General features: G+C 40.7%; 1 protein-coding gene across 1 annotated transcript in view; it reads left to right on the forward strand.

Annotated features, from left to right (window-relative positions):
• LOC133633413 (sodium channel and clathrin linker 1-like) overlaps positions 1-14,104 on the forward strand; it is a 59,876-nt gene that overhangs the window by 4,537 nt on the left and 41,235 nt on the right. Inside the window, exons 4-5 of the mRNA XM_062025939.1 lie at positions 11,462-11,545; positions 11,825-11,866. Of these exons, the coding sequence (XP_061881923.1) occupies positions 11,462-11,545; positions 11,825-11,866 (126 nt within the window). The remainder of the gene's footprint in view (positions 1-11,461; positions 11,546-11,824; positions 11,867-14,104) is intronic.

Below are 14,104 nucleotides of genomic sequence, written 5' to 3' on the forward strand. Positions count from 1 at the left end.
TCATCAAAAGGTTCAGAGAATCTGGAGAAATCACTGCACGTAAGCAGCTAAGCCTGTGACCTTCGATCCCTCAGGCTGTACTGCATCAACAAGCAACATCAGTGTGTAAAGGATGTCACCACATGGGCTCAGGAACACTTTAGAAACCCACTGTCAGTAACTACAGTTGGTCGCTACATCTGTAAGTGCAAGTTAAAACTCTCCTATGCTAGGCAAAAAACGTTTATTAACAACACCCAGAAATGCCGTCAGCTTCGCTGGGCCTGAGCTCATCTAAGATGGACTGATACAAAGTTGAAAAGTGTTCTGTGGTCTGACGAGTCCACATTTCAAATTGTTTTTGGAAACTGTGAACGTCGTGTCCTCCGGACCAAAGAGGAAAAGAACCATCCGGATTGTAAAAGGCGCAAAGTTGAAAAGCCAGCATCTGTGATGGTATGGGGGTGTATTAGTGCCCAAGACATGGGTAACTTACACATCTGTGAAGGCGCCATTAATGCTGAAAGGTACATACAGGTTTTGGAGCAACATATGTTGCCATCCAAGCAACGTTACCATGGACGCCCCTGCTTATTTCAGCAAGACAATGCCAAGCCAAGTGTTACATCAACGTGGCTTCATAGTAAAAGAGTGCGGGTACTAGACTGGCCTGCCTGTAGTCCAGACCTGTCTCCCATTGAAAATGTGTGGTGCATTATGAAGCCTAAAATACCACAACGGAGACCCCCGGACTGTTGAACAACTTAAGCTGTACATCAAGCAAGAATGGGAAAGAATTCCACCTGAGAAGCTTAAAAAATGTGTCTCCTCAGTTCCCAAACGTTTACTGAGTGTTGTTCAAAGGAAAGGCCATGTAACACAGTGGTGAACATGCCCTTTCCCAACTACTTTGGCACGTGTTGCAGCCATGAAATTCTAAGTTAATTGTTATTTGCAAAAAAAAAATAAAGTTTATGAGTTTGAACATCAAATATCTTCTCTTTGTAGTGCACTCAATTGAATATGGGTTGAAAAGGATTTGTATTCCGTTTATATTTACATCTAACACAATTTCCCAACTCATATGGAAGCGGGGTTTGTATTTCAAATCACTGTTATCATTATTATCCCGGTATTCTTGAATGTGTTTAAAAAGTACTTACATACATAATGAACTCTTTTAGCCAAGTTTATTTTATTTAGTGAATTGTAAGTAATATAGTAGTACTGATATTCTTCAAGTAACACAGTGTAAGCAATAGTGATAATGTACAAGTAATATATAGTAATTAGGGTTGTCCCGATACCAATAATTTGGTACCGGTCCCGGTCCCAAAATGTATATCGATACTTTTCGATACTTTTCCAAATAAAGGGAACAAGGAAAAAGTGTCAATTTTGGCTTTATATTAACAGAAAATTTTAGAATACAATAAACATATGTTTTCTTTTGCATTACATTGTGTTTTTCTTGTTGCACTCAAAGAACAATTTTAAATTTCTCATATTACATATAGTCTGCCATAATCAAGGATTAGATTATAATATAATACACAGCTTTATTGACATTATATTAAATGCTTCATTGTTTATGGTTGCCAATCCTGGTCTGTGCTTTAAGAAAAATACAATTATTAGTAAGTAGTAAAAACAAAACTAGAGATAAATGTACCCAGATAAGCCATGTAGCAGGCATAACATACATACATTAAAGATAAAACACAAATTGTAGCAATTTATTACCAAATTCAGTCATTTTACTTGCACTAGTTGACGTTAGATGGGCGGTCCTAACTCTGCTAATATTTGGCATCAAGCCAAGCAGCTGTGTGCGTGTCTATGTATTTACATGTTAAGTATCTACATGTTATGTATCTACATGTTATGTATCTACTTGTGCACAACAGAGGAGCTGGTTAACTTACTCCGGGTTTCTTGGACCACCAATGACGGACATGACAGCCTCAGTCATCTTTGCGAACAATGATTTATTTTGCAATAAATGTTCTTTTTGTTCTTTTTCAGTCCTTTCTGTCCTCTCGCTCTCACTCTCGTTCGTGCTCGTTCTCGCCTTTCACCATCAACAACTCCCCCTCTCCTTCCCGACTGCTGCCTTTAACAGAGCGACAGGTGATCAGACAAACACTCTCAGCTGTGTCATCTACGCCAGTGTTTTTCAACCTTTTTTGAGCCAAGGCACATTTTTTGCGTTGAAAAAATGCGGAGGTACACCACCAGCAGAAATTATTAAAAAACTAATCTCGGTTGACAGTAAAGAGTCGTTGTCGCAATAGTTGGATGTGACTTTAAAGCATAACCAAGCATGCATCAATATAGCTCTTGTCTCAAAGTAGGTGTACTGTCACGGCCTGTCACATCACGCCGTGATTTATTTTGAGTTTTTTGCTGTTTTCCTGTGTGTAGTGTTTTAGTTCTTGTCTTCAATCAATCAATCAATCAATGTTTATTTATATAGCCCTAAATCACAAGTGTCTCAAAGGGCTGTACAAGCCACAACGACATCCTCGGTACAGAGCCCACATACGGGCAAGGAAAAACTCACCCCAGTGGGACGTCGGTGAATGACTATGAGAAACCTTGGAGAGGACCGCATATGTGGGTAACCCCCCCCCTCTAGGGGAGACCGAAAGCAACGGATGTCGAGTGGGTCTGACATAACATTGTGAAAGTCCAGTCCACAGTGGATCCAACACATCAGCGGGAGTCCAGTCCACAGCGGGGCCAACAGGAAACCATCCCGAGCGGAGACGGGTCAGCAGCGCAGAGATGTCCCCAACCGATGCACAGGCTAGTGGTCCACCCGGGGTCCCGGCTCTGGACAGCCAGCACTTCATCCATGGCCACCGGACCTATGCAACTCCCCCTCGCAAGGGACAGGGGAGAAGAGGAGAGAAGAAAAGAAACGGCAGATCAACTGGTCTAAAAAAGGGGGGGTCTATTTAAAGGCTAGATTATACAAATGAGTTTTAAGATGGGACTTAAATGCTTCTACTGAGGTAGCATCTCTAACTGTTACCGGGAGGGCATTCCAGAGTACTGGAGCCCGAATAGAAAACGCTCTATAGCCCGCAGACTTTTTTTTGGCTCTGGGAATCACTAATAAGCCGGAGTTCTTTGAACGCAGATTTCTTGTCGGGACATATGGTACAATACAATCGGCGAGATAGGCTGGAGCTAAACCGTGTAATATTTTATACGTAAGTAGTAAAACCTTAAAGTCGCATCTTAAGTGCACAGGAAGCCAGTGCAAGTGAGCCAGTATAGGCGTAATATGATCAAACTTTCTTGTTTTTGTCAAAAGCCTTGCAGCCGCATTTTGTACCAACTGTAATCTTTTTATGCTAGACATAGGGAGGCCCGAAAATAATACGTTACAGTAATCGAGACGAGACGTAACGAACGCATGAATAATGATCTCAGCGTCGCTAGTGGACAAGATGGAACGAATTTTAGCGATATTACGGAGATGAAAGAAGGCCGTTTTAGTAACACTCTTAATGTGTGACTCAAACGAGAGAGTTGGGTCGAAGATAATACCCAGATTCTTTACCGAGTCTCCTTGTTTAATTGTTTGGTTGTCAAATGTTAAGGTGGTATTATTAAATAGATGTTGGTGTCTAGCAGGACCGATAATCAGCATTTCCGTTTTCTTAGCGTTGAGTTGCAAAAAGTTAGCGGACATCCATTGTTTAATTTCATTAAGACACGCCTCCAGCTGACTACAGTCCGGCGTGTTGGTCAGCTTTAGGGGCATGTAGAGTTGAGTGTCATCAGCATAACAGTGAAAGCTAACACCGTACTTGCGTATGATGTCACCCAGCGGCAGCATGTAAATACTAAAGAGTGCAGGGCCAAGAACCGAACCCTGGGGAACTCCGCACGTTACCTTGACATAGTCCGAGGTCACATTGTTATGGGAGACGCACTGCATCCTGTCAGTAAGATAAGAGTTAAACCAAGACAAGGCTAAGTCTGACATACCAATACGTGTTTTGATACGCTCTAATAAAATATTATGATCGACGGTATCGAAAGCGGCGCTAAGATCAAGAAGCAGCAACATAGATGACGCATCAGAATCCATCGTTAGCAATAGATCATTAGTCATTTTTGCGAGGGCTGTCTCCGTAGAGTGATTTGCCCTGAAACCGGATTGAAAAGGTTCACAGAGATTGTTAGTCACTAAGTGTTCATTTAGCTGCTGTGCAACAGTTTTTTCGAGAATTTTGGAAATAAACGGAAGGTGGGAGACCGGTCGGTAGTTTACCATGAGGTCAGGATCGAGGTTAGGTCTTTTGAGCAGAGGATGAATAACCGCTTTTTTGAATGCTAGGGGAACAGTGCCGGAGGAAAGTGATAAGTTTATAATATTTAACACTGATGGACCTAATAATACAAACAGTTCCTTGATAAGTTTCCCAGGAAGTGGGTCAAGTAAACATGTTGTTTGTTTTATCCCACTTACACGCTGTAATAATTCCTCTAATGTTATTTCATCAAAAATAGAGTCTTGCGCTCTTATTTTGGTGGCTTTTTCTCTTTTTTGGTATTTTCCTGTAGCAGTTTCATGTCTTCCTTTGAGCGATATTTCCCGCATCTACTTTGTTTTAGCAATCAAGAATATTTCAGTTGTTTTTATCCTTCTTTGTGGGGACATTGTTCATTGTCATGTTATGTTCGGATGTTCATTGTCTTTGCTCCACAGTAAGTCTTTGCTGTCGTCCAGCATTCTGTTTTTGTTTACTTTGTAGCCAGTTCAGTTTTAGTTTTGTTCCGCATAGCCTTCCCTAAGCTTCAATGCCTTTACTTAGGGGCACTCACCTTTTGTTTATTTTTGGTTTAAGCATTTGACACCTTTTTTACCTGCACGCTGCCTCCCGCTGTTTCCAACATCTACAAAGCAATTAGCTACCGGCTGCCACCTACTGATATGGAAGAGTATTACACGGTTACTATGCTGATCTCTAAACAGCACCAACACTCAACAACACATCATTTGCAGGCTATAATTACTGGTTTGCAAAAAATATTTTTAACCAAAATAGGTGAAATTAGATAATCTCCCACGGCACACCAGACTGTATCAGTGGTTGAAAAACACTGATCTACGCACTTGTCGCTGATCTCGAAGCCGGTCCTGGCACACCCCGCTTCGCTGCAGGTCCGCAGGCGACGCCCCCCCACAGTGTGTTTTCGAGAATGTCAACATGTTGGCTGAGTGACGTCAGTGAGTGAGTGGGCGAGCAAAGAGAGAGAGGAAGCACTTGCACTGCGCAGTTGAGTGATGAACGGGTCCCGGTTGTGTCCTGCAAAACTAATAATAAAGCAACCAGATTGTCACAAATCGGCGGCCTCAAACTTTGACCGGAAAGCGGAGTTTATCAGACCCATCGCCAGGTAAAGTGAAGTGTGTTACCCCCAACAAAAACATTGCCCTCGAAGGAACATCTGGCCTGTGCTCCGTGACAGCTGGACAGGTGTAACAACTACAAACCCCGTTTCCATATGAGTTGTGAAATTGTGTTAGATGTAAATATAAACGGAATACAATGATTTGCAAATCTTTTTAAACCCATATTCAATTGAATGCATTACAAAGACAAGATATTTGATGTTCAAACTCATAAACTGTATTTTTTTTGCAAATAATAATTAACTTAGAATTTCATGGCTGCAACACATGCCAAAGTAGTTGGGAAAGGGCATGTTCACCACTGTGTTACATGGCCTTTCCTTTTAACAACACTCAGTAAACGTTTGGGAACTGAGGAGACACATTTTTTAAGCTTCTCGGGTGGAATTTTTTCCCATTCTTGCTTGATGTACAGCTTCATAATGTGCCACACATTTTCAATGGGAGACAGGTCTGGACTACAGGCAGGCCAGTCTGGTACCCACACTCTTTTACTATGAAGCCACGTTGATGTAACACGTGGCTTGGCATTGTCTTGCTGAAATAAGCAGGGGCGTCCATGGTAACGTTGCTTGGATGGCAACATATGTTGCTCCAAAACCTGTATGTACCTTTCAGCATTAATGGCGGCATCACAGATGTGTAAGTTACCCATGTCTTGGGCACTAATACACCCCCATACCATCACATATGCTGGCTTTTCAACTTTGCGCCTATAACAATCCACATGGTTCTTTTCCTCTTTGGTCCGGAGGACACAACGTCCACAGTTTCCAAAAATAATTTGAAATGTGAACTCGTCAGACCACAGAACACTTTTCCACTTTGTATCAGTCCATCTTAGATGAGCTCAGGCCCAGCAAAGCCGACGGGGTTTCTGGGTGTTGTTGATAAACGGTTTTCGCCTTGCATAGGAGAGTTTTAACTTGCACTTACAGATGTAGCGACCAACTGTAGTTACTGACAATGGGTTTCTAAAGTGTTCCTGAGCCCATGTGGTGTTATCCTTTACACACTGATGTCGCTTGTTGATGCAGTACAGCCTGAGGGATCAAAGGTCACAGGCTTAACTGCTTACGTGCAGTGATTTCTCCAGATTCTCTGAATCCTTTGATGATATTACGGACCGTAGATGGTGAAATCCCTAAATTCCTTGTAATAGCTGGTTGAGAAAGGTTTTTCTTAAACTGTTCAACAATTTGCTCATGCATTTGTTGACAAAGTGGTGACCCTCGCCCCATCCTTGTTTGTGAATGACTGAGCATTTCATGGAAACTACTTTTATACCCAATCATAACACCCACCTGTTCCCAATTTGCCTGTTCACCTGTGGGATGTTCCAAATAAGTGTTTGATGAGCATTCCTCAACTTTATCAGTATTTATTGCCACCTTTCCCAACTTCTTTGTCACGTGTTGCTGGCATCAAATTCTAAAGTTAATGATTATTTGCAAAAAAAAAAAATGTTTACCAGTTTGAACATCAAATATGTTGTCTTTGTAGCATATTCAACTGAATATGGGTTGAAAATTATTTGCAAATCATTGTATTCCGTATATATTTACATCTAACACAATTTCCCAACTCATATGGAAACGGGGTTTGTACATTATCACCTGTCACTCTTCATTACTCCTTGTCTGAATGCTTATCACTTAGATGTTCTCCGACATTTGAAGCAAACATTTGGTGAGGCATGTTTTAAAGCAACACTTCAAGGACAGCTCTTCCTTGTTTAAAGTGTCACCTTTATCGTTGGTTTTGAAACCCAAATACCTTCATATTGTGCTCCACGCACTCTTTTTAATAACCAGTAAAATTGTCTGGTTTTTTTTGCCATTCTTCCTCTCCAAGATGTCATTGCTTGCATGCCCTTTGTGTGTGCGTTTTGACACACTCAACATCATGTGCCTCTGCTCTGTAGTCACCGCAGCACAGCGGCATTCAGATGAAAAAACAGTACCGGTACTTTTCAAAGGCAGTATCGTACCGATTTCAATCAATTGGTATCGCGGTACTCTATATCTATTAGTACCCCATTATGCACCAATGATGTTTAGAGCAAGTGAAGTGAATTAATTAACTCATATTATGTTCTACATATGGTGAATGTTTATATTCCACTTGGAGAAAGCAAACCACCAGGTTTAAGTAAATAATGGTTGAGCCCATAATGAATTAAGGAGCCTTAGTTGGACATTTGTATATGGACTGGGTTAACTCTCTCACGAGAAGAGGCAGTAAATTCAGACGCCGAAATGCAAAAGTGATAGCTCTATCCTGGAGGAGAGACTCCATGTTTATTTTAAACATCAACCTACAAGTTATGTTATACATCTCTTGTCTTCCCAGTCACTTACACACGAACATGTACTCTCCTGAATTAACACACAGAGAAAGAAGGAATATAAGGCTATGTGGTTCGGCTCCTCCAAGTTAGGAGTGCATCATTTTTTGACTTGACTTCCTCCAGGTACTGCAGTCCTGTATAATGACGCTCGCATGTAATAAAGTTTTTGTTCAGCAAAGCGTCTCCGACGTCTCTGTTGATCCAGTCGCACTGCCGTGTCGCCCCTCTGCCCGGGAGAAGGTGACAAGACCAGAAATGCACACCACAAGTGAGGTTGCATTCACAAACATACGGAATTATGAGTATCAAACTTGCAACCCAAAAAAGCAATTTTTTGCATGTTGTTCACTATGAACTGAATTGCTGCAAAAATTGTGACAATTTGTTGTGGATGTTAGTTCTTAGTTTTGAATGTATTACTTAGTTATCATTCAATTTATATCATTGAAGTATTCAATTACTAGTCTGTTCTACAAAATTCCATACAAATTAAAAGGCATTGTGCATGTTTCCATTTTTAAGTACCGGTTCAGGCACGGTTTAAAGGCCTACTGAAATGTTTTTTTTTTATTTAAACGGGAATAGCAGATCCATTCTATGTGTCATACTTGATCATTTCGCGATATTGCCATATTTTTGCTGAAAGGATTTAGTAGAGAAAATCGACGATAAAGTTTGCAACTTTTGCTCGCTGATAAAAAAAAACCTTGCCCCTACCGGAAGTAGCGTGACGTCACAAGCGGTAGTGCTGCTCACAATTCCCCGTTGTTTACAATGGAGCGACAGATATTAGGAGCGAGAAAGTGACGATTACCCCATTAATTTAAGCGAGGATGAAAGATTCGTGGATGAGGAACGTTAGAGTGACAGACTAGAATGCAGTTCAAGAGATATCTTTTTTCGCTCTGACCGTAACTTAGGTACAAGCTGGCTCATTGGAATCCACACTCCCTCCTTTTTCTATTGTGGATCACGGATTTGTATTTTAAACCACCTCGGATACTATATCCTCTTGAAAATGAGAGTCGAGAAGGCGAAATGGACATTAAAGTGACTTTTATCTCCACGACAATACATCGACAAAGCTCTTTAGCATGAGCTAACGTGATAGCATCTGTCTCAAATGCAGATAGAAACAAAATAAATAAATCCCTGACTGGAAGGATAGACAGAAGATCAACAATACTACTATCAGGAGACACCGAACCAAACACTGGACATGTAAATAGACGGTTAATGTGTATTCGACGCCTGTCGAAGCCTAGCAATGCTGTTGCTAACGACGCTAACTTAACAACGGGACCTCGTCAGAGCTATGATAAAAACATTAGCGCTCCACCTACGCCAGCCAGCCCTCCTCTGCTCATCAACACCCGTGTTCACCTGCGTTCCAGCGATCGACGATGCGGTCGGCGGCCCGGAGACGTAGGAAGTCAAGGTGAGTTCGCCGCTAGCGCGTCTGCTATCCAACAAAGTCCTCCTTGTTGTGTTGCTGCAGCCAGCCGCATACACCGATCCCACCTACAACGTTCTTCTTTGCAGCCTCCATTGTTCATTAAACAAATTGCAAAAGATTCACCAACACAGATGTCCAGAATACTGTGGAATTTTGTCGAAGAAAACAGAGCTCTGTGTATTGTGTCCAAAAGGGTCCAAAAACTTCCGTGGACCTCGCGACGTCACGTGCATACGTCATCCTCCAAAGGCGTTTTGAACCGGAAGTTCCCCGGGAAATTTAAAATTGCACTTTATAAGTTAACCCGGCCGTATTGACATGTGTTGCAATGTTAAGATTTCATCATTGATATATAAACTATCAGACTGCGTGGTCGGTAGTAGTGGGTTTCAGTAGGCCTTTAAGCACCGCCACAAATTCCAAAGTACCGTTTTGGTACTAGTATTGGTTCAAATGTAAACGATAGCTTACGCATCCCTGGTCCGAAGAGAGTACAGCCTATAGGTTCAATGTGCACTATTGTGCAACGTATGGTTTACGCAAGGTTTTGAATGATTTAGTGATGCACACTAACCACGTTAAACCCAGATTCCGAACTAACAAAGGTCTTAACTCATTCTCTTTCTATGCCACATCAATGTGGAATGCGCTCCCAACAGGTATAAAAGAAAGGGCATCTCTATCCTCCTTCAAAACCGCAATAAAAGTTCACCTCCAGGTAGCTACAACCTTAAACTAACACCCTCCCCGGATTGCTAATAATCAAATGTAAACAATCAAATGCAGATACTTTTTCTTTTTCTTATGCCTTCTGATCTCTCTCTCTCTCTCTCTCTCTCTCTCTCTCTCTCTCTCTCTCTCTCTCTCTCTCTCTCTCTCTCTCTCTCTCTCTCTCTCTCTCTCTCTCTCTCTATGTCCACTACTTGATGTCCATACCCCCCCCCCCCTCCACAACCCTGATTGTAAATAATGTAAATAATTCAATGTGATTATCTTATGTGATGACTGTATTATGATGATAGTATATATGATAGTATATATCTGTATCATGAATCAATTTAAGTGGACCCCGACTTAAACAAGTTGAAAAACTTATTCGGGTGTTACCATTTAGTGGTCAATTGTACGGAATATGTACTTCACTGTGCAACCTACTAATAAAAGTCTCAATCAATCAATCAATCAATCACAGGCGTTGATACGCTGTGACGCTGTAGCATATTAAAAACTGTACATTGGCGTGACTAAGGACAGTGAACTTAAATGGACGGGTCACCACAAATACATGTGGCGATACGTGTTTGCTCCCGTTCATTAACACATTATTTGTAATGTATTATAACGCACCTGGTGTGCCAAAGACGGAGCAAACTTTGTGAATTTGTGTCTGTGGAGGGGGGCGTGGCCTGCGGGCCTGCCACAGAACGGGGTGTGTCAGGACCGGCCTCGAAGACAGCGACAGGTGCGTAGATGGCCCAGGTGGACCTTGTTATCTAATCACCTGTCGCCTTATTAGCAGCAGTTGTGAGGAAACGGGGGTGGTAGTTGGAGGTGCTGTTAAGAGACACTGTGCTGAAAAACAAAATACTTTGCACCATTGAATTAGAGAAAACACTGTGCTGAAAAGCTAAAAACTTTGGACCATTGAAAAAAATAAAACAGTGTTATAACCTAAATTACTGGCAGTCTGTGGTGGTCTGAATAACCCACTAGAGGGCAACGTCTACAGTGTCCATATTTGGGAAGTTTTCAGTCCTCTGTAGATACTGGGGTCTTTTTCAAAAAATTACGAACGACAAATCTAGTGAAAATCTGGTGACTATGACAACTCTTTTTAATAATTAGCAAGTGCTGCTGCGGGCCCCTTCCCTGTCTTAAATCACTCATAGTTTGCTGTTCTTAGACAGGTTGTACAGAAAACAAATGTACTTTTTAAGCGCAATGACAAAGTTATATTCTATTCTGAGTTTTGTTTGTGACATTACTGTAAAAAACAACAAAAAGAGGCAACGAAAGAAAGTTATTTACTAGTTCCATACATATTGTTTAGCTTTTCATGATTTCTAACCACTGCTTGTACATGTGTCACGGCCATGCAAATTTGACAATGTCGATGCGACACAACACACACGCTCGCTTTCCTTTTACAGCCCACCTTTCCTTTAAAGTCCTTGCTTGTTTCACATGAACTGTTAGGGAATGTTTTTGAATGCTCATCAGTGTATTCTGTGTATTGGAACAGGAACGGATACAGGCCATGGGGTTGTGGCAGACAGCAGCTCTGGAGCTTGACCATCTCCAGAAGTGCTACCAGAACGAGCTCATGGTTCAGTATTATCATCTCACCATACACAGCTTTGATTAAGGACACAAACCCTTGCACATTTAAAGATGGGTTGAACATCTCCCAGAGCAAAATACAAAGTACCAATCAAAGTACAGAAATGCTATTCAACTTGGGTCAGATATGGTTACAGATAATTCTTGTTTGGCATAGAGTACAGTAATAGAAGAATAGTCTCAAGTCTGAAAAAGACCAATGGGGCTTTTCAGAATAAATAAATAAAAACAGTTATTCACATTTGATATCGTACTTTGCCAACAGCTCTCACACAAACACCGAGTGGCCAATCAGGAACTACATTCGGTAGGTAATAAAAAAAAATAACTAACTTTTCTTACTTATTAATACCTGCTGTTGTGTTTTTGGGATCTGCATAAGTCCCGGACATTTTTTATCAAGCCGTAGAGGCATTGCAGAAATATTTATAAAACAGTCTTGCCTTCCTTCATATTTCCACTAAACAATGCGTTCAGAATTTTCACCATTAGTGACGTTTTTCCAATTAGTGACGTCCGCGGATTATCCATATATGGTATACATTTACCCAGAGTGCTTTGCTGCAGTCCGCCATTATAATTGGACGCTGTAGTCAATACGGTCCTTCGTTTTCTTCTATCCTCTTGGTGTGAGACAGACCTGCTCGTAAATGCCCATGCAAACTTTGCTGCTGCCATTTCTAATACAAATTATCTTATAGTTCTCACCTATATCTGTCAGTAGACTCAATAAGAAAGCGCAAAAAAGTACAACATGGATTGCAGGGACTGAAGAGACAATCAAAAAGCAGCTTCAAAATGTCTGTAAAACATAATCTATGCAACATTTTGACCAAAGAACCACCATTACATGTTACGTAGACCACAAGGAAGTGTTTCAAATGTAGAAAAAAACAATGTTTTGACCCCTTTAAGAGACCGTGAAACATTTTATGGCTGCCTGCAAAGGTTGAACAAAGGAAATTTGTTGAAGACATTTTACCTTTCATTCACGCCTGAAGGTTTCTTCACTTCAAAAGTTTTAAGTGTTGAGTCTCCCTATAGTCTCCCTGCAGAGCAGTCCCCGTAATTTGATTTGTGGGTCTCTTATCCATAAAACTAAGCACCAGGGAAACGGACTTCACAATTAGTCTTAGTTTGTATATTCCTGAGAACTTGCGTCCTCTACAGTAAATCAGGTAGGTCATTTGATTTTGTCAGCGCTACAGGAGCGCTCTGCTGTTTTGAAGGACCTTTCTGCCAAAAGCTAGACAAAGATAACCTCTAGGACAGCACTTTTTAAGAATCTGCTGCAAAACTCTGAGAAGTTTTTAACTGAACTCGCGGGCCACCAGTTGAATATGATGAAAAAGAGAGGACCTAATTTGGAACCTTGAGGAACACCACTAGTAGAACTAAAGACATTGAACAAATGGTAACTGACTGCATCTGAATTAAACAAGCTACAGCAACACATTAGTTACATAAATCACATTTTAAAAAATGACAATGACTACGTTTCCATGCACCAAATAAGTATTAATTTCTCAAATAATGCGGCTCAAAATAAGCAGACAAAAACCCATGGAAACACCTTAATCTGATTGTTTGGTTTTTGGAAAATTAGATCTCTCGAGTGCTAGGTGACATATGTAGTAATGTGGGCAGAAATGGTACTGCACTCAAGGTCAAAATTCTGTAGTCCTCTCCCGCTCTCTGTGACTGAGGTTGCCAGATACGAATCCGAATCCTACTCCAAGGAACTTCAAGGGGTAATCGACGAGTCCTATGCTGTAGGTTTCTCTTGTTTATGCTTCTTGCAAGATGGTTTACTAAGTAATCATGCCACATTTGACTAATGTCGATTAGCCAAATGTATTTGTAAAGTTACGCAGCACTATTTTAATCGGGAGTCGGGACAGATTGTTGGCATTACCCTGCTAAAATGTCTCGTTTGACCACACAGACCACCATCCAAATATATGATGTATAATAATATATAATGTATTATATATAGCATATTCCTACTTTGATGGCAAGCCAAGGCCAACAGTAAAATTACAGCCACATTTTGTTCAGTATAACTCCATGTTTCATCCAACCTGACGCACTGCATTGTCTTCCATTTACGCACATCAAAAGAGCATCATACACAAATACAAATAGACGGAGTAAACATTGAAAGGGTAACAGAAAGTAGATTTTTGGGAGTAATAATAGATGATAAAATTAACTGGAAATCTCATTAAAAAATATGCAACAAAGTGGCAAGACATATTTCAATAATGAATCACTCCATATTCTCTACTGCTCGCTAGTCTTACCATATCTGAGTTATTGTGCAGAAATTTGAGGAAATAACTACAAATGTGCACTTCATTCACTAACCGTGTTACAAAAAAAATCAGTTAGACTGATACATAATGTTGGATATAGAGAACATACAAACACATTTATTGAATTAAAAATATTGAAATTCAACGATTTGGTAAAATTGCAAACAGCTAAAATTATGTACAAATATATAACCTGCTACCCAAGAATGTACAACAATTCTTCTCAAATA

This window comes from Entelurus aequoreus, linkage group LG18, assembly GCF_033978785.1.
Source record: "Entelurus aequoreus isolate RoL-2023_Sb linkage group LG18, RoL_Eaeq_v1.1, whole genome shotgun sequence".
Taxonomy (NCBI): Eukaryota; Metazoa; Chordata; class Actinopteri; order Syngnathiformes; family Syngnathidae; genus Entelurus; species Entelurus aequoreus.